The 20,134-nt window shown below is 47.1% G+C and overlaps 1 protein-coding gene and 1 long non-coding RNA gene across 7 annotated transcripts in view; one reads left to right on the top strand and one right to left on the bottom strand.

Moving 5' to 3' along the window:
• Positions 1 to 1,025: 1,025 nt before the first annotated feature.
• Positions 1,026 to 10,659, bottom strand: LOC115029361 (uncharacterized). The gene is made up of 4 exons (XR_003834918.2): positions 10,434 to 10,659; positions 8,894 to 9,095; positions 4,785 to 5,002; positions 1,026 to 2,189 (listed from the first exon to the last, which is right to left on the bottom strand). It is a non-coding gene; the product is annotated as an uncharacterized LOC115029361 (long non-coding RNA).
• Tshz2 (teashirt zinc finger homeobox 2) overlaps positions 10,399 to 20,134 on the top strand; it is a 449,321-nt gene continuing 439,585 nt past the window's right edge. For 3 of the 6 annotated variants that reach the window (XM_085832108.1, XM_085832112.1, XM_085832115.1), the window contains exon 1: positions 14,462 to 15,010. In XM_085832108.1, the coding sequence (XP_085688234.1) occupies positions 14,839 to 15,010 (172 nt within the window). In that variant the 5' untranslated portion in view covers positions 14,462 to 14,838. Of the gene's footprint in view, positions 10,682 to 14,460; positions 15,011 to 20,134 lie in introns of those variants that run through there. The other 3 variants (XM_085832118.1, XM_085832119.1, XM_021181955.3) reach the window with 2 other exon arrangements.

Below are 20,134 nucleotides of genomic sequence, written 5' to 3'. Positions count from 1 at the left end.
CGGAGGAGGAAATGGAGACCACAGTAGCACCGAGCCTGATCAAATCCTCTCTAAAGCCGATTATATGTTTATGCTTAAGCAATGGAAACAGTACTTGTTGCCATGTGCTTAATAAATGTCACTCATAACTGTTGCCATGGTTACAAGGTCACTCCTATCGCCGGCCTGTCCTGCATCTCATTGTCAGGTTCCTCAAAGGCCAGGCAGGTTCCCGTGACATGCTGTGTCCTCAGCAGGTGACTCGGCCTGACAAACAGTACTGGATACTGAGAATGCTTTCTGGATGGACAGACGGATGGAGCCCACAGGCCAGTCCTCCTCTGGTGCCTGGATTGGCACACTCCATTGCCAGGGCCAGTCCTCATGAGCCTCTCACCTTCTGGGATTTAACTTTGCAGACTGAAGATGTAGCTGAAGTGAGTTTATCTCCCAGTATGGTACAGAGTGGACCTCATGTAGATAAGCCAGGTACCCTACCCACAGGAACTATCAACAAGTGCAGAGAGAGCCTTCTGTGGGAAAGGGCTTGCCTAGCATACAGGAAGCCCCGAGATTCAAGCTAAAATCAAGAGATTCCCTGCAAGTCAATCAAAAGGCGTAGGATGCAGGATTGCTTCCGCTGTACCAGCAATCTACATTTGCTCCCAAGATCCTCCCTAATCTCTTAACAACCCAATGGTATAATTATCACATTTCACACAGGACGGTTCTAAGCACTCCCTTCCCCCACTTTAAACAACAATGCCCAAGTATAAGTAGCCAAGTATGCTTAAATCTGAACTCCCAGTGATCCTGTGTCCTGGGACATGTGGGGGCAGTACTAATTTTGAACATTCCACACCCATCCCCATGCTTAAGGACTTCCATGTAAGTGTCAGGGTGCATGCCTTATTTTCTTCCAAAGCGGAAGTAGCAGTCCTAAAGAGCTCTGTTCCACGGTCAAGTGGGTGTAGATGCAGAGAGGAGGGAGGTCTCAGAGCGGGCAAGTGTGGGGGCAGAAAAGAGGCCAACTCAATACAAGAATGTACTTAGAAGCAGGGAATAAGTACTTTATTCTAAAGGCCAACTCTGAACAAGATTGTAGCCAGCATAGGTATGGCAGAAGTTTAACCAGGCAGGTGACTGTCAGAGATGTTTACTGAAGGCTCACCACGTGCCTGGCCTAAGGCTGACAGGTAGGATTGCTCTAGTCACTGGCCTCCATTCTGTCACAGCCCTCTTGAGGATCACAGGTGGAGACATTCCTCTATGGATGATGCCATGTCGTAGGTATCAGCATAACCACCACGGGGCCGGTACCCGAGTGGATGGTGAACCTGGAACAGTGCTACATCACAGCTGGCCAACTGGGTTGATAAACACCCCAGCACTCCTGTCCTCCAGAGGGACTACGGGAAAGTTGTGGTCCATACTGTCTCCCAGTTCCTCCAGCTCTTCTCCAAGACCCTGATTTCTGTCTCCTCTGCATTGTAAGCCCCCTAACCCCCTTTTTTCCCTCTTTCCTTTCTCCCTTCCTGGAGACAGCTCTCTATCAACGTTTCTCAACCATGCTGTTTGCAAGGAAATCTTTAGTTCTGGCTTCCCAAACCTTTCTTTTGGGGGAAACAAGACCGAGACACAAACGCTTTATAGGAAGAGGGTTTAGGGCAGCCTTCCAAGTGCTCACTCGCCTTAAGCTGGATTGCTGGGCCTCGCTGGTAGCCCAACACTGCCTAAGGAGAAGAGACAAGCTGTATTATTGGGTGAAAACAGCATCCAGGACAAGACACTTTGACATAATCCCGGCAAGCAGTGGGGTAGAATCTCATGAAATGTTAAGGCCGATGGGAGCTTAATGCCCTAATCATAATAGATAAGACATGCTGCAGATAAGACAGAGAGGTGTTCTCAGAGAGAATTATATCATTCTCTATTTGCTCGGAGGCGTTGAGGGGCACCACTGGGCACACAGTTCTAATGAGTCCTGGGAGTGTGCAGCTTAAAGCACACTTGATGTCGTATAAACGACACTGGTACCTGGGACTTATAAGGCTGCCCGTCACATGGCTGCCAAGCTGCCCTGATCCTTACAGCCACTTAGTGTCTCTCTGTGGCTAATGAACTCCAGCAATGGCTGAGTGCGCCAGGGCCTTGGTTTCGATTCCTCAGCATCAGCAACAAAAACACTGTCACCAGCTCCCAGCAACCAACTGAAAGGCAGAAGAAACGTCACATGAGATGTCACAGCTCCTCGTGCCAGGCCTGTGCACTTGGCAACCATCTCTTTGGAGGCATACGTGATGCTTAACTACCATTGCAGAAAGCCCCACATTTACCGAACCACGAGAGTTTAAAACAGAATCGGAGAACTTTTAAGGTTTTCTTCTTAGGCTTATATCAACTTTCCCTTGTCTTATTTACTTCATTTTTTATTTTTTTGTGGTACTGAGAATTGATCCCAGGGCCTACAAGGTGTGTTCTCACCACATCCCCAGCCCCTTGGGTTCTTTTTCCTTGTCGGTTTGTTTTGAGATAAAGACTCCCTCAGGGATGAGGCTGGCCTTGAACTCACTCTGTAGCTCAGACTGACCTTGGATTGGTGTTAGTGTTTCAGATCTGAGCTACCAGACCCAGCAATCCTTTCTTCAGAAGCCCATCTAGAATGAGGTAGATGTTTTCAGGATATCCATGAGTGGATTAGAATTTGAATGTATAATGTGCAATTGGATATTAGAAGTCTGATTTCTGATGGAACTTCTCTGCGATGGAGCCAAATTTCCCTGCAGCCTCTCTGCTCCTTTCTCCCTGATAGAGTCTGAACAAACAGCATCCTCTCCTCTCTGGAGTCCAGAGTCCCTTCTTACCTCAGGCCTCTGTTCCTGATTGGTCCTCTAGACCTCAGGGTAAGAGCTGTCTCTACAGAGACACTTTCTGTCCTCCTAACCCTGGTATGAGACATGATCCAGTCGTATTCTCTAGCCCAGTACAACACCTCTTTTCTTCCTATCTTCTGTCCAGGGTCTTCTTGATCTGACTGTCCCAGACAGCACGAATCTACACCAGCTATTGCGGAAGGGAGGAAAAGAACCAGAGACTTGCACTTAATGTTTTCAAGAGACAGTACTAGATGAGAGAGCTTAGTGAGCTAAAGGGTATAAGAAAAAGGGCAATGAATTATAGCCTCAGGGGTGGAAGCATAAGGTATGTTGACTTTCAAACTTAGCCACACATTGAAAGTACCAGGGAGCTTTATGGTATGTGGAGGTGTGCCCCAATTCTGTCCCCACAGGCTGATGGATGTAAGCTCTGGACATTGGTGTTTGTTTTTGTTTTTAAGTTACTAAGTTGATTATAATATGTAGCAGAGTTTGAGGATATTGCTTCTTTATTCTTGAAGCATGGTGTGTGTGTGTGTGTGTGTGTGTGTGTGTGTGTGTGTGTGTGTGTGTGAGAACACTGTGATAATCAGGACACGAGATATAAATGCTACCCTGCCCCACCCCTCCATCAGGAGATTTCTGTGGCTGCTGTCCAGCTATGACCTTGATATCCAAACAAAAGTCGGTCTTCTCTGGCACATATTTATATGAGAGAAAAAAGCTTGAATCCTGGGCTATCCATTTGGGAAGGCTTTCTGGAAGAGGTGGTACTTAAAGGAAGCCTGTGAGAGAAGAAAGGGAGACAGTGGTGACAGGGTGGCATCCATTACAGAGATGCAGTAGACCACAGTTGGCTTGGGGACCATGTCAACCTGCCTGAACTGTGCAGAGTGTGTCTTTCCTTGCTGACATGCCTAAACAACTGTTTAGACGTGGTACCACTTTTTTTTTCTCCCTTGCAGCAAGACTGGTCCATGTTTGAGATCACTGGTGATTCAAGCCCATTTTCAACCACAAGAAACAGAGGATAAACAATGAGGAAGGCATGAAATGGAACAGGGCAAGGGTGAGGTCCAAAAGAAGTGGCATCTCTTGGTTTAGGCACAGGATGTTGGAAGAGGAAGAGCTTTGCTGGGGGCGGGGAGAATGGGTGCAGAAGCCTGTGCAGGGGGCATGGTGGCAAAATGAGGTCTCCCAAGCCACCCCCATGCCCAGAAGCAGCAGATCCCGGGTAAAGTAGGCTCTTGGCAAATGGTTATTGCATTGGGTTGGAGCCTGGCAGTGAGAGAGTCAGAGGGAGGAGGCCATCAAAGCATCCCTTTGCTGTGATGGGCCTGACAGGGTGTTCGCACGCTTCCTGAGGGTCTTTCTGGAAGACCTGGCAACCCACCCTCGACCGGATGCCTTCTACCTTTTACTGAAGAACCTTCCACACATGATGTCCCTCTTATACAGCTCTGCTTCTGGATGGGACAGGTGCTCATGCCTTGGCATTCAATTGGAACTGCCTGGGAACTTTTCAATCTTAACGATCTTCTGGGCGTGCTCTAGATCTCATGTTTAGGTCTGGGGTGTGGCCTGGACTTCTCTGTCTTTAGGTGGTGGTGGCAGTGGTGATGGTGATAATGGTGATAATGATGATGGTGATTAAAGTGCCCAGGTAATTCTGATAGTCACTAGGGATATTAAAAAAAAAAAAGAGCTCTTGTGGGGTCAGAGGTTGAGCCCTGCCAACCTGTTCATGTCCTTACTCATCCTAAAGTCTGAGCACCGGATCTCAGGAAGCTGAATCTCCCAGAATTAAACCCAGCATTGCTGTAAGACTTGACTCTTGAGAGATGTTTCTCGTGTGCTGGGATGTATATGTGCTCAGTAATTTTTTTTCCATTCTGGAAATGTCTACAACACATTTGGTTCTCACTCTACCTGTTCTTGTGACCAGAAGCAACTTCAGGAAGGAAGGACTTCTTTGGGCCTCCAAATTAAGGGAGTGGTCTGGTCATGGTGGAGAAGGCAGGACAGCATTCATGGCGTCTTGGTGGATGAAGACGCAGAGTCTCTGGGGCTAAACAAGAGACCAGGCCCTACAGTGATGCTCTATGTCAACACCAAAGGTCCATGTCCTTCCCGAACAGCACCACCACCTGGGGACCAAGGTGAAGCCCATGAGAGTGTGTGTGGGGGGGAACATTACATATTCAAACCATACCAAATATATTTTCATACTTTGCCTCCCTCTGAACCATAAGTCTTATTTCTTATTCCTTAAATACATGACTTTTTTTTTCTTTTTTTATACTTCACTAAGCATACACTTCAGGTAACTGCTTCAGATCCAACTCAGTGTCTTTTGATGGCACAGAAGGCAATTCCCCCATTTAATTCAGCAAATATAACTGCCCTGCGAAAGCCCAGCTAAACACATGGTTACTCCCTGGGCTTTCCCAGAATTCTGCATTGTCAGGGTTAAGAGCCAGTAGGGACATGGCTCTACAGGTAAGATTCTTGTTATGAAGTATAGAGGCAAGAGCTTTAATCAAACAGAATGCAGGGACATGCCAGGGAGCATGGCACCCATCTGTAGTTCTTCTCAGAAGCTAGAGGCAGGGCATCCTAGAAGAAGCCGACTGGCTAGCCTAACCCACATTGGCAAGCTCTGCGAGGCATGCATTGAGAGAGCATGCCTAAATGAGTGAGGTTGAGAGCCACCAGGCAGGACTGCTGATGTCACATGCACCATCAACACGTGAAAGCGCACGCACCCGCATGCACCCCAGACATAGACACATGAGAAATAAATAAAAGAATAGATGTTATCAGGTCCTGGGCCTAGGAGAGACACAGTGTTAAACTGCAACTTTCTCTAAATGAAGGGGGTCTGAAAGAGAACGCACTTCTCCTGGTGTGACACAGAATTCCGCAGGGCTAAGTCCTCGCAGCTCGGGGACATCTGAGTTTTCCTGTTTTCTGCCTCTACCTGGCACAGACAGTGTCTCCTTTGTTGGTGACTAAGCACGGCCTTCTATTAGTAGCAATTGGAGGGAAAATACAACTCAGTGAGAAAACATTCCAGAAGCAAGGCCAGAAGATAGGCTGGAAACTGCAGAAAGTGCCCATAGTGAAAAGCGTTGCCGAAAGTCTCCACTGATTGATAAAAACACAGTAAGCTGCAGAGGTGTCTGAGAAGGTGAGAAGCGGCCTGGGAGCAAGGCTGTGGGCCAGAGTCCTGAACCTACTTGTTCCAAGACCCAGCCCCAATAAGTTCCCTTTTCTGTTGTCCTCTGGTACTCTAGGTGTCCCTGCAATAGGTTTTTAGAGGTATGTCACTATGCATACACCCTTCCAGTTGGCTCTCTGTTGGGATAAGTACCACGACCAAAAACAACTTGGGGAGGAAAGGACTTATTTCAGCTCGCAGCTTACAGTCCATCTGTCCTGAGAGATGCCATGGGAGAGTTCTAGAATGGGAACTAGAGCAGAGACCACAGAGGGACTCTGCTTGCTTCCTCTGGCTTGTTCAGCAGCTTTTCTTATACAGCTTAGGCTTTTGTGCTTAAGAGTGGTGCCGCCCATGGTGGTCTGGGCCCTCCTATATCAATTAGCAATTCTGCCAGTGTGATCTGGGCAGTTTTCAACTGAAGTTCTCTTATCCCGGGTGACACTACATTCGTGTCAAGCTGACAGCCAAGGCTAACTAGAACAGCATCCTACCATCTCCTATTTTTTAGGACAATCCCTTGTATCCCTTATATAGAACACAGAAGTTTCTCAAATGCTGCTTTGAGCATGATATGAATCCCAGGGCAACAGGTTTCCAGAGAAGATGGCAAATTCATGATGAGCCCTTACAACCCACCCCTTCTCCTAAGTCCGTGTTTCCTGGTCCTCTAGTGTGTCCTATGGTGTATGTGCAAGTTTGGAGCTTTCTCCAAATGTATTCTGAGAAACCATGGTTAATGCCTCTTTGCTAACATTGCTAGCTATAATCATACAGGATTGCTGCCTCCGTTGCCAAAGAATTAGGCTGTAATAAGGGGTGGGAGCTGTCTGGGTGGTTTAGGCCAGGTGATGTAATCACTTGTACTACACGTGTGGGGCAGAGACTTGTGTGGGGCTGTTGACGATGACTAACTGGCACTTTGCAAGCACTGACAATAACAGCACGTTGTGGCTGATGGGTAGGGCCCGGTGAGCTATATTTCCTGTGGCCCAAAAGTACTGCTGCAAAAGACTGCACTGAACTAGTCATAGCTGGTAATTAATTGCCCGTGAGGAAGGGTCAGGGTGGCAAGAGGTAAGGGGCATATGGGAGGCATCTGAGGTTTCATTGGTCAAGCCTCATTACCAGTGGATACATAGTGGGGAGGAGCAAGGAGAGAAGGAGAAGGAGAAGGAGAAGGAGAAGGAGAAGGAGAAGGAGAAGGAGAAGGAGAAGGAGAAGGAGAAGGAGAAGGAGAAGGAGAAGGAGAAGGAGAAGGAGAAGGAGAAGGAGAAGGAGAAGGAGAAGGAGAAGGAGGAGAAGGAGAAGGAGAAGGAGAAGGAGAAGGAGAAGGAGAAGGAGAAGGAGAAGGAGAAGGAGAAGGAGAAGGAGAAGGAGAAGGAGAAGAAGGAGAAGAAGAAGGTGGTCTCTGGGCAGAAGTTCTCAGACTGTAAGGAGCAAGTGGTTTGCATGAGATACTGGAGTCCAAGTGCTCAATGTATCAACTCCAGAACCAGACCCGTATCCAGCAAGGTTCCTGTCTAGAAAATCCAAGGTGACCGTCTCCAAGCAGGGAAAATCTGGGCTCTAGAGGAGATTGGGCAATGTCTGTGAAACGTTCTGTCATCAGAGCAGAGGGAGGGGCCTGGTGTCTAGATGCCTGGATGCTGCCAAGCAAGCACCTTGCACTGTACTGGACCACACTCATCTCCAGTAAGCAGTGTGTGGTCCAAACTGTAAGCAGATCTAAGGATACAAAACCTGCTTCGGAATGCCAAGGTGAGCACATCCTCATAACGGCCTCTGTGGGCTTGGAGGGCTACGAAACAGGAGCTTCTAATGTTACACCAAGGGCCACCCTCTCAAGAGTCTCCTTGTCGCCCAACTTCCTCCTTCTCCAAGGTTAGAACCTATCTGTGACTTGCCCCAGGCAGCCCCACTTGGTAAACATCCTTCCTTCTTCAAACTCCAGATTCATGACAGTCTGTGGCTCAGGCCTATCAGCCCAGCTACTCAGGAGCTTGAGACCAGAAGATCCCAAGTTTGAAGACCTATCTAAGAATGAGTCCAAGGTCAGCCTGAATAACTTAGCAAGACCTCTGTCTCAACATTTAAGGAAAAAAATGAAAAGGGGATCAGAAACATAGCTCAGTGATAGACTGCCTGCCCAGCATGCATGATGCCTTGCCTACCCAGCATGCATGATGCCTTGCCTACCCAGCATGCATGATGCCTTGCCTACCCAGCATGCATGATGCCTTGCCTACCCAGCATGCATTATGCCTTGCCTACCCAGCATGCATTATGTCTTGCCTACCCAGCATGCATTATGCCTTGCCTACCCAGCATACATTGTGCCTTGTCTGTCCAGCATGTATGATGTCTTGCCTGCCCAGTATGTACGGTATCCTGAGTTCAATGCCCAGTACCAGGTTCATTAGGCTCCTAGCTCTACCTCCTTCTGCTGCCTTCCCACTTGTCATTGACTTTCTACCCCACTGGAAGGAAGGAAAGCGTCTTCAGGCCAGGGTCATCCTGTTCACATGTGCTGAAAGGTACCTACCTCCCCGTGTGCAGTGGTACCCAGGGAGGGGGTTCACCTACAATAGACTCTCCAGAATAGACTCCTCTTTCAGCCCCAACACAACACTCAGTTTTAACCAATCCAGGTCACTCTGAAGTTGCACTCCCAGCATGCCCTGCTTCCTCTTCATTTATTGCACTATTGGGGGTGAAGCTCTATGTTTTCTGTTTGGCACCATTGGGAGATAGAATACGATAAACGAAGGCACAACTCCCTAAGAACTTATAATCTAGTGAGGTCTGAGGCAATTACCCAAAGAGCGAGCTGTGCACAGCCTCCACCTTCCTTGATGAGCCCAGCGAAGAAATCAAATAGAGAAACGTGGACATCAAATTTTCAGCAAGGTAGACCTCTGGGAAGTGACTGGACACCACCAGGGGGCAAGTTGTTTCAGATGTGGCTCCTCTCACCCTTGATAACAGCCACAATCTGGATTTCTCTGTCACTGCGGTGACTGTAAAACAGGTACACCATAGGTGCTCAATAAATATCAGCATTGGAAGGAAACACAATGAAGGTTATGTAATTAGTCTGCCCAGGAAGCAGAAGTTTAAAAAAAAAAATTCCCAATACTCCACAAAGTAAAGCAATGTGAACTTACACAGTGAGAGGAGGTTATTTGCTGGGGAACAGGTTGAGACTGGATATAGTCCCATCTCCCTAATCTGTCTCCCAAGCAAACCTAGATTGTCCCCTTCTAATCTCCAACTCTAACTCAGTCTCCAACTCTGCCAGAGCCCCGCCCCCTTCCTTCCCACTCCCCCTTTTCTTCCTCTTGGAGGGGCATCTAGACAGGGGGACACTCCACTGCCCCAGTGAGGAGGAGGTGGGTGCCTCCAGGGCTGCAGCCAAGCCGGCTGGGTCCTCTTTCTCCAGCTCCTCTCCCAGGCGGGACACTGTCCCTTTAATAGACTCCCTCTGCCTGGCGCTCTGCGGCTGGGGAGTAAATTTCTCCCTGTCATCAGGTCGCAGGGAGAAGAGGAGGAGTTTGTTAATGTTCAGTTTGTTCAGCCGGGATCGATGTTTGCTGGCATCGCCTCGCCCTGTCTTGTGTGTGTGTGTGCGCGAGTGTGTGTGTGTGTGTGTGTGCATGTGTGTGTGTGTAAGAGAGAGCATATGTGGGGGGTGTGAGTGAGTGTGTGTGTGTGTGTCTGTGTGTGTGTGTGTGTGTAAGCGAGAGTGCTTGTGTGTGTGAGAGCGAGCGTGCGTGTGCGTATGTGTGTGGTGTGTGTGTGTGTGTGTGTGTGTGTGTGTGAGTGAATTCCAGATTTTCTGTCTTTCCCAAACCCGCTCCTGTCCTCTCGCATATCACTCACAGACGGGGATCTGACAGCAACAACAAACCTACAGTGAGTGATCTCTCCCCAGCGCGAATCCGCCATCAAGATCAGGGAAGAGGAGGAGGAGGAAGAAGAGGAAGAGGAGGAGGAGGAAGAGAAGGAGGAGGAGAAGGAGAAGGAGGAGAAGGAGGAGAAGGAGGAGGTGGTAAAGGAAGAGGAGGTGGAGGAAGAGGAGGAGGAGGGAAAGAGAAGGAAGAAGAAAAAGAAGAAATCCACTGTCTTCCCGGGATTGTTTTCCCCTTATCTTTAAGCGCGAGTGTGCGCGTGGCGCGTGTGCGCCCCTCATCCCTGCCATCTGAACCCCGTCTTGGATGTTTAATAAAGAAATCAAGTGTCTCACCAGTCACCAAAAAAACAGCAAAAAGCAAAACCAAAAAAAGAAAAAAAAATCCAAAAGCAAAACAAAAAGAGAGGGGGAAAAAAACCAAACAAACAAACAAGGCAGAACCAACCTCCACTTGCAAGCAGCAGGCGTGAGCCACATATCTGCCACCCAGAGAGGGGGTCTCTGGCCCCACGCTGGAGCGCTGGCAGGGGGATCGTCAGGGGGACAGAGGCCGAGTGACGTCCTAGGAGCCACAGAAAGACGAGCGAGACTGCGGCCCCCGCGCGCGGCTCGGGGCTGGGGCGCCAGAAGTGAGACTGGAGCTAAGTAGAGCGATGCCAAGGAGGAAACAGCAGGCACCCAAGCGGGCGGCAGGTAAGAGATGGCTCCGCTCCGGGTGCCCGGCCCCCGAGCCCGGCGCACAGCGGCTCGCCCGCCCGCCCTCCTGGCCTGGGGCTGGCGGGGACGCCACCCCCTGGCGCTTTCAAGAGGGTTAGCGTGCGGGTGCCCTCTTCATCACCCCAGAAGGATTTCCCCAATCTTTCCCTCTCCAGGCTCCCTCTGGGTGGTGGTGGCGGGGAAGCGTCCCACCAAACCTTCCTAGTTTAAACTTTTCCTCCCTCCACCCTCTACCCCACCCCTAACTTTTTCTCCCAGTCTGGCTTCTTGCCTCTGGAATTGGGGTGCAGGGGGAGGGAGATAGCCCCCTCTCTTCCCTCTGAGAGGTCAATGCTGATGGCTTCTGGCCTCCAGGGACAGTGTCTCCAGTCGCTGGGGCTCAGGGCTTGCAAGTGTGTGGCATGGCCAAGCCTGGGGCTGCAGGCTGGCTTTGGAGCTGTGAGCCATGAGGGTGTAGCATTGGTCGCCAAGTCTAAAAGGCACCCCCGGAAATGAGTGGGGTTTTGGACGTGTTTTCTAAAAGGTTTCCCCGTTTATAGAAATCTCATTCCCTCTCTTGCTTAAAGCCAGGTGGGGATGGAGGGAGAGAACCCCATAGAAATTTAAACAGCCTTGGATTTTTCTCTGCCAGATAGAGCTTTGGAAACTTTGTGGAATTGACTACCACCCTAGGAGCTGTCCTGTGGAATTCTTTTTTGCAGGGACCCTTCTCCTAAGGATCAGATCCGTTCAATAGGTCCCACAACAGATCTTCAGGGTTATTGCTGTTGTTGTTATTGTCGTTGCTGTTGTTGTTTTTCCTTTTCCCTTTTGGGTTGCCTAATTGCTTTTTTAATAGTATGCTGGGGTTTTGTTTCTCGGAATCGGAACAGGAAAGTTCATTTTTCTCCTGCCAGACCCACCCACTGAAAAATCAGCTTTCCACTCGATTGCTAGTTTTGATTTGACATTTGATTGATCACCTGTCATCTCACTGCCTTTGATCTATTCATTCTGATATATATCAATAAATCACTCACCATGGTAACTCCGAGTGGCAGTGACGCAAGCTTTGCCCTCTACATTCAGAGAGAGAAATGCACAATCATTATCTTGTTGGCTTTTAATGTGGGCGTTTTAATTTCTTTGTATCCTTTAGTTGATGGGGCTTTAGCAAAGTTTACGTTTCCTTGGCTCCCCTGCTTCCTCTCTCTGACTTTCTCCTCTGACTTTGAGTGGCAATGGGTAACACTGATCCGGAGACCACAGCTTTATTTTACTCTGTTCCAACTTGAGTCAAACCCGGGAAAAGTCCCCAGGACACTTGGGTAAACTTTGCAAAGTCACCAAGAAGAAGTGAGTTAGGAATCTGGGGAAAGCGGGTACCAGTGTCTGAACATGCAAGGTACCAAGTTCATAACGCTTCACGGCTGCCTGGTGCCATCCTAAAGAGCAATACGTGTGCTTCAGAAAATCCAGTTTCCTTCCCTCGGGAGTGCAGAATCGCTTCCTCAGCCATGTGTAGGTCTGAGTTGCTTTATTATAAAGCTTCCATTCAAGAATTTTCAATTGTTTCTCTCAGAGCAAAATAACGAAAATATTCTTAGCAACACACACACATTTGCTACTTGTCTAGGCAGGGGGGGTTTCTTTTCTCAACTCTGGTTACTTCTTTTGGAAACAATAGCTCTCTTATTTTATTGTATCTTTTTAACTCTCGCACTCGGCTTGACTATCTGACCATTTGAGGGTGGGTGGCGGCCTTCAAGACTTCCTAAGAGTCTGCCTGCTGCAATCAGTGCTAGCAACACAAGTTCACGTGTGGCTGGATTATCAGAGATGGCATCCCTGTTGTTTGTTGTCCCGAAAGAGAACCCTGGGCTGCAGTCCAGCTGAAATGATACTGCCCTGAAAACTGTTTTCTTTTTCTTTTTTTTTTTCTCCTTCCCTTCCTTGTAGTTCCGGTAAAGGCCATCAAGAACTAGGCAGCAATTTAAATTAGCAGAATGACTGGACATGTCTCCTTTCACAAGCTCATTACAAAAAGTGCCTTGCTCAGAATTGCTCTACTTTAATTATAATTATCCACTGATCAATGGAGATCCAGGTGTGCAGAAAATGACGCTGTATCACATTATTTAAATTAGATCCTTTCGCTAAGCTGGTATCTATTGATGCTGGCTACTTTTTTATTGTTGTAGTCTCTCTCTCTTTCTCTCTCTCTCTCTCTCTCTCTCTCTCTCTCTCTCTCTCTGTGTGTGTGTTTGTGTGTGTGTGTGTGTGTGTGTGTGTGTGTGTGTGTTAGAAACTTGTGAGTATACTTTCAGTTTTCTGGCCGATTGGATTCTTAGTGTCTTTGCAAGACTGTTGCCATGATTCTCATCATGTTCCCTAGAAGGAACAGAAATCCTTTTCCAGCTGAGATGGGATAATTCATCTCATACACTGTGAGTCCCCCTGCTCCATGGTATTTATCTGTTCATATATTAGTAAGATGGGTTGTTTTTTCCGTGGTGTTTCTTCTTCCCATCCAAGGTCACCAGTGCCCGGCTGTTTCAGGATGAGTGAGGCAAAGTTAGCTGAGTGAGATTTCCCCAGTCAGCTACCATGCGGGGAAGGGGTGTATGTGGGGGTGCCTCTCAGCCTGTAGCTCTGCTAACTTTTATCACTGCTTAAAATTAAATACAACGCACAACTGTAAGTGATTACTCCTGTGGACCGATGTTGAAAGCTTGATTCCTAGTTTGATTAATGAATAATAGAAGATAGAAAAAGCCTGGCTGGGAACCAGCGCTGAAGCTCTCCTGGAACCTTTTTCTCCCAAGAACTCTTCCAGGCTGTTGGGTTTCTTTCCTCCATTCGGCCTAAGGGTGATGTTTCAAGGCCCTGGTGGCCGAAACTTTCTAATAAAGCAGGTCTTCTAAACTCAGCCACAGGATGATATCCTAAGTGATGGGGAATTTTAATCTGTTTATTATTATTATTATTATTATTATTATTATTATTTTAGATTCCTCCCACTGCCTCCTATGTATGTCAGGTTGGAGGCGCAGATATGCGGAAGGCCATTCTCTTTAAGTAAACAGCTAAGAGGAAACATTTCTCCTGGCAATATCCCTGGTCCTCATTTTCTAAAGCTTCACTCTTCCACACTGCTAGCTCTTGGGGCCAGGAGGAAAGTTTAAAAAACAGCTTTCATATCCCCCTATCGTGACTGTATGTGTGTGCTCGGCTCATTCTCTTGATTGTATGTTTGGCTTATCATTAAAATGTGTCTGCTCTTACCTGGAAATCTTCAGGAATCTGCCCTGGCATCCTTCCCCCCAATTCATCTCAGGGAAGATAAAAAGACGATGGCAGGAAGGTTGAACAAAAAAGAAACTGTCTACATGTGTTTGCACGTTATAGGAAGCAGAGTGCTTGAATTTTCAAAAAACCATAGGCATGGTCTCTCACATTACTTTTCCTAATAACCCTGGCCGTGTGGTCTGCATACACACGTAGCAGAGGTTTCACTTCAGTGGTATAGAATTATTTTTATAGTATGCCCGGCCAGTCGCAGTTGAGCACGGGATCTTCTGTAATCACATCCCTGTGAATATCTAACACGCCTGTAAGTTATTTTTCCTGCCTTTGCTCACCCCAAGCCATTCTGTGCTTTTTTTATTTTTTTTTCTTGTGGACTTGTGGTAGCTTCTGATAATCCGGTCTTTTTTTTTTTTTTTTTTTTTTTTTGTGAGGAGGCTCACAGGAGAGAGCATCTCCCTCAATTTATTTTGTTTATTGAATGTGGAGATGAATAATGCAGATTTTGTTTTCATGGATGTCCTTGTGTAGCAGTAAACATCAGACTATTAGCAATCATTACTTAAAAGTTGCAATTTGCACCTTAATAACACAGGTTATTACTTGGCAAACGCATTCAGCAGGGGCATTTCTAAATGTGCTGCAATGAGGTAGGAACAGCCGAGAGGTCTCTTTCTACTTCAGGATAGTGTCGATTCTGGACTGCACAGGGGCAGGAGCCGGTGGCTACAATTGAAGTTTGCCTTGAATTTCCTGGCAAGCAGGACCCAGGTTGTTTTCGGACTCTGATTGTCTTTCTTTGCTTAAGCATCCTTCAGAGAAAGCAAGTTTACATCTTGAACTCTAAAATGCCCCATGTTGTGGGTCTCTTTGCTTTCCAGGATGATGCGAAGACAAGTTCACGCGCGCACACACACACACACACACACACACACACACACACGAGCTCACAGGGCTCCACCAACAGTAGCTCCGAGCTGTTCTTGCTGTTTAAAGCATATTTCAGACTACAAAGACCAGGTACCTAAGAACATCTTTCCCCTTTACAGTGTTTGTGTCTGAACTGATTCTTCCTGTGGTCCTTTCCACAGCTCGCTCTTCTCTCTCTCTCTCTCTCTCTCTCTCTCTCTCTCTCTCTCTCTCTCTCTCAGTCTCCCTCTCCCTCTCCTCCCCGCCCCCTCTCCCTTCCTCCCTCCCCCCTCCCCAGCTCACCCTTAAAGACCCAGATTGAATAGGACATTTCAAAAGTGCATTTGTTTTAGGCATTTATTGATCTCATTTTTAATCTGCCATATCAGGACATAATATATTAACCCTAATCAGAAGATTGCAAGCGGCAGGAGAGAGGGAAGGAGAGGGCGCCAGGGAACTTTCGGCAGTGAAATCCCTGAAGCTTGTTTGGGGTGGGGGGGTGGGGTCAGATGCTTGAGACTATCTTTGGGAAGGGTAAAAATGTGGCTCACAAGTGCTTTACTCTTTATTTCCTTCCACTTTGTGTTTCTTACTCTCAGCCAACTCGGCTCTCCTTGCTGCCTTCAGAGAAACTCCACACTCCATAGATACCCTCCTAAGCAGCTTTAGATTTGTCCTCTCCAGCAGAGGATCAGGCCCTCTCACATCCTTTCTGACTTCTCACTCTTTGGGGGAGTCTTGGGGGAAACTTTCTTGGACCTGGGTTTGTCTGGGTTGGTCTATTTCTCTTCCCAAGGCTTAGGAATACAGCTCTTTGCTGAGCAGGTCTTAAAGGGAGACTTGAACTGGCACGATTTAAGGTCCTTGTGATGAAGCATCCCTGCAACTGAGCATAGGAATATCAACCAAGGGGGGTGGGGGTGGGGAGAACCAAACCTGGGCTCTGTTCCTGTTTGTATGAGGTCTGTGAGTTAAACATCCAAATTATAGCTTCCCCTCAAAGTATGTGGACGATCTACGTACTTAGCAGTAGTTTGGGAAGACTCTTACTGTCGAGGAAATGCCTGTGCCCACCCAGCTTCCCTTTAACAATAAAACTATCAAACTCTGTATCAAGACCAGGTGTGAATGGAGAGTCACTTTCACTGGATGCAAAGTTATTTGGAGATACACTAAACTAGCAGAGATGTCTTGTATCGCTTCTCTGAAGCAGGGCTTCTTCATCGCAGATATAATTACAAACAAACTGAACAACTTTTAGGGGAAAAATATCACAGTGGTATTAAAAGATGCTTGGCACACAAACTTATTGCTTCTCCGGTGGAGAGCATTGTTGTATTATTTTTTTCCTTTGAGTGGAATTTATTTTTGAATGCTGTGATGAAAACAGGATTGTTTTTATTGTAGTCTTTAGTCAGAACTCAAACTCCATCTTAGCCTCAGCTAAGGCTTGGGATGATCCTATAGCTTTTCTTTTCTTCCCATTAGTTTGTAACAATTGGTTTTAAAAAAATAAAAAGAAAGATAGAAAGGAAGGAAGGAAGGAAGGAAGGAAGGAAGGAAGGAAGAAAGAAAGAAAGAAAGAAAGAAAGAAAGAAAGAAAGAAAGAAAGACAGACAGGAAGGAAGGAAGGAAGGAAGGAAGGAAGGAAGGAAGGAAGGAAGGAAGGAAGGAAGGACTGTTTTGCATTTCAGAAGTTCTGTTTAAAGTTAGAGGTTTTGGGGTGACCTTTGACAAGCAGCTGATAAGTCCTGAAGGGCCTTAGTCATTCTACCCACATTGGAAAATCACCTTCCTAGGAGTGCTGACGTGGTGGTCTGGATATTGCATTAAGAGAAAAAAAAAAGAAAAGAAAGAAAAAGAAAAGAAAAGAAACCCAAAAGGCACTGTCTATTGACAAGACTATCTCACAAAGCATTGTTTTTTCTAGAATCAGAATTTCTTCTCCCCACCCTTCCCCACCTTGAATGGCCCATGTTGGGCTGTTTCTTGGGTGCAGGTGAAGGCATAGCATTCTTTGATGCCGATCTCGGAACTCACCCGCCAAGCCGTTAGCAAATGTTGATAAAGATGAGAGACTTCAGAGCCCACCACTGGGCTCCGAGTGCTGTCAGGACAGCACCCTTGGGAAACACATGGGTCTTGCCTGTAAGTTGGACAGTCATCCAAGTCACCTTCAGCATGTGGCTGTGTTCCCGACCCGTAGTTTTGCCCAGGGGAATCCTTACCAGACCATACTCACTGAGAAACTGCAGAGTGGGCGCTAAGCTGCAAGGAGGAGCTGATGGGACCATTTGTCTCCAAAGTAAACTCTGTGGACGAGATGACTAAACAATGCAAACGTCTCTGAAAATCATTAACATGGCCATTTGGGACTTCTAGTTGCCTCTCTCTGTCTTCCATGCTCTCTGTATGGGAGGAAAAATGCCCCCCCCCATTATCCTGAAATATCCCAAGATGTCAAAGTCAGTCCTAAAATTATTTGAAATTTTAGAAACTAAAATGCAAGAGGCCCAGCTTACTATTAATACTATGTATCTGTGCCGTTTAGCTTTGCTGAGCAACAAGGAAATGTATGATACAGAAGTTTCAGTGCTAATGAGCTCAGGGAAATTACACAGGGGGAAAAAAAAATACCTGAATCAGATTTGAAAGCATTTGCTTTGAATTCTGCTTGTGACTGAGAGTTGGCTTTCCACCTGTCTCACTGAAAAAAAAAAAAAAAAAAACAAATCAAACAACAACAAAAAAACCTCAAATTCAGTGTCCCCCATATCATCTCTCCAAACCAAGAACGGCACCTAATGCTGCACACTCCCCTACGGATGTACAAAGACATTGGGACATCTGAGCGCACACACTCTTGCAGATAACCAAACGTGGCCATGCAAACCCAAGAGCAGCCACGGGGAAATCATAAAAGCCAGCCAGCTTATGGGTGGTGGTGGAAACTTCAGTGGACTGCGAGGGAACATCATGGCAGGTACCCGTGCCTCCCCTTCAGAATGACAAGCACAGAAGCAGGAAGGCAGTTTAAGCAGGTTTCTGCCTCTCTTGCAGCTCTCTGCAAAGACTGATTTAATTGGGGAGCTACAGTATCCATTTGAGCTACAGGAAAGGCCCGGTGTCTCCACGAAGCTACCAGACGCGAGGGTGAGCTTAAAAAAAACAAAACAAACAAACAAACAAAAAACCAGAAACAGACAAATGAAAAGAAAGCATCCCCGAGATTCCTGTTAGTACAAAAATTAAGACTGGCAAGATAAATAGTAAAGAGCTTTCAGAATGGAGTGAATAACAACCACCCGAGCCTCCTTTAAAGCTGCACCGAAAAGCCGTTTCTGCGGAGATTATACAGTTTCGCTATTAAGGTGAGAGAAAGCAGTTATTGTTTCTAGGGAAAATAGTTAGGAAAGGCAGGATGAGATTTAAGGAAGAAAGAAAAAAAAAAAGACTTGGCAGCTGCCGTTCGTGCTGCTACGAGTGAATTTCTGAGACGCTCCCCTGGCGCAGTCCTGGATCCTGAAAGGCTCCAGGAGATCTGGTGACACGGGAGACCGGGGTCAAGGTTGTACACAGGGGATAAACGGCTTCTGTAAGCAAGAGCCACCGCAGATAAATATTTCTGTGTAAACTGTGTGGGGCTTACTTTAAATCACTCCAGTTTATCAGATCTTTGGAATTTTCTGTGTGTTTAGGAGTCTTCGCTCTTACCCTCCAGGGAGATATGAATAGCTGTTGGGCTAAGGCGACGCAGTAGAGAAGAGTTAAATCTCTTCTGCGCGCGGTGCCACTTGGTAGAGGGGAAATGGCAGAAGAAAGGCTCTCCATGTGTTTTACATCAGCATTGCCTCCGGCTATTTTCCTTTATTAGAAAGTTGGGTACCGGCGCCTCCTGCATCTTCCCAGGCTCATCTCAGGATCTGATTTTCAGATGCGGATGGATGGAGTGGTGGAGAAGGAGGAAGAGACTGGGTTCTGGAGGTTGCTTGTTCGCTTTGTTAATCCATGCTCAGATCGCCACATCTGTTTCTTGGGAGTGGGGAAACTCGGTAGGCAGCTCGCATTTCTGCCTCTACTTGCTAATCTACAAAATGGGCCGATCTTCTATTTACTTATGTCGCAAGTTTGTTGAGAATATCGTATAAACAAAAACACGTGCTGAAAAAAAGTACTCAGAACCTACTGGTACCACAGGGATTTGAGCAAATGGAGTCTCTTTATTCCCCATAGCCAAACCCAGGGAATATTATGCAGGAAAGAAGGTGAGTAGACAGTCCCTGGTTACCATGCATCCGATGATCTTAGGGATCAAAAGAAGTTAGGCGTGGCTATTTTTAAAGGACCTATTTTTAATTCGTACATCATGTGTGTGGGGAAGGGCACAGGAGAGAAGGCTGGTGCCTGAGGAGGCCACAAGAGGGTGTCATGTTCCCAGCAGCAGGAGCTGGAGGCAGTTGTGAGGCACCACTACCGGTGCTGGGAATAAAAATTCAGGTCTTCCGCCAGAGCAGTGTGCTATAGCAAACACAGGGCCGTGTGACAGGTCCTGAGGTACTGCTACGTTTTGACTTTTAAAAGTGGAAGCTTAAGGGCTAAAGAGATGGCTCAGGGGTAAAGAGCAGGACCAGAGTTGGGTTTCCAGGTCCTGCATCAACTTGCTCACCACTGCCTGTAACACTCCTGGGGGTTCTGATGCTGCTGCTTCCCTCCCTGTCAGGCTCCCTGCACTCGCATGCGCACCCCACACAGACACATAATAAATTACACACACACATATATAAACTGGAACCTGGAACTCCAGTGGCTGGGTAGATCTTAGCCTGTGATGAATGCCGTCACATCATTGCTGGTCTACTTAGAACTCAGCACCAACTCAAAAATGTTTATTTCCCAAGGAATAAGATTTATTTTAGGCCCAACCATAATTGTAGAAGTGGAAGTGACAACATCTGCCACCTCATGAGTGCCTGTGGTATCCTAGGTGCTGTGCCACGTGCTTCATATATCATATGTAGCCATACGTATTCATATATATTCGCTTAAACAGCAACTGAGTTTTGAATTCCTACTGTGTGCTGGGTCTTGTTTGGGTATCTGAGACCTAGGGGGTAAGTAGGATGGGTCCCATCCCTGGACTCGTGGTCCAGCTCGGGGAGCCTGAAGAACATACAAATCAATTTACACACAGGGGGAAAATCTTCTTTCATGGAAACAAAAATTACACGCGGT

This window comes from Mus caroli, unplaced genomic scaffold (genome assembly GCF_978045245.1).
Source record: "Mus caroli unplaced genomic scaffold, Mus_caroli_1 scaffold_2, whole genome shotgun sequence".
NCBI classification, from domain to species: domain Eukaryota; kingdom Metazoa; phylum Chordata; class Mammalia; order Rodentia; family Muridae; genus Mus; species Mus caroli.
This window is presented reverse-complemented; position numbering and strand designations above follow the sequence as displayed.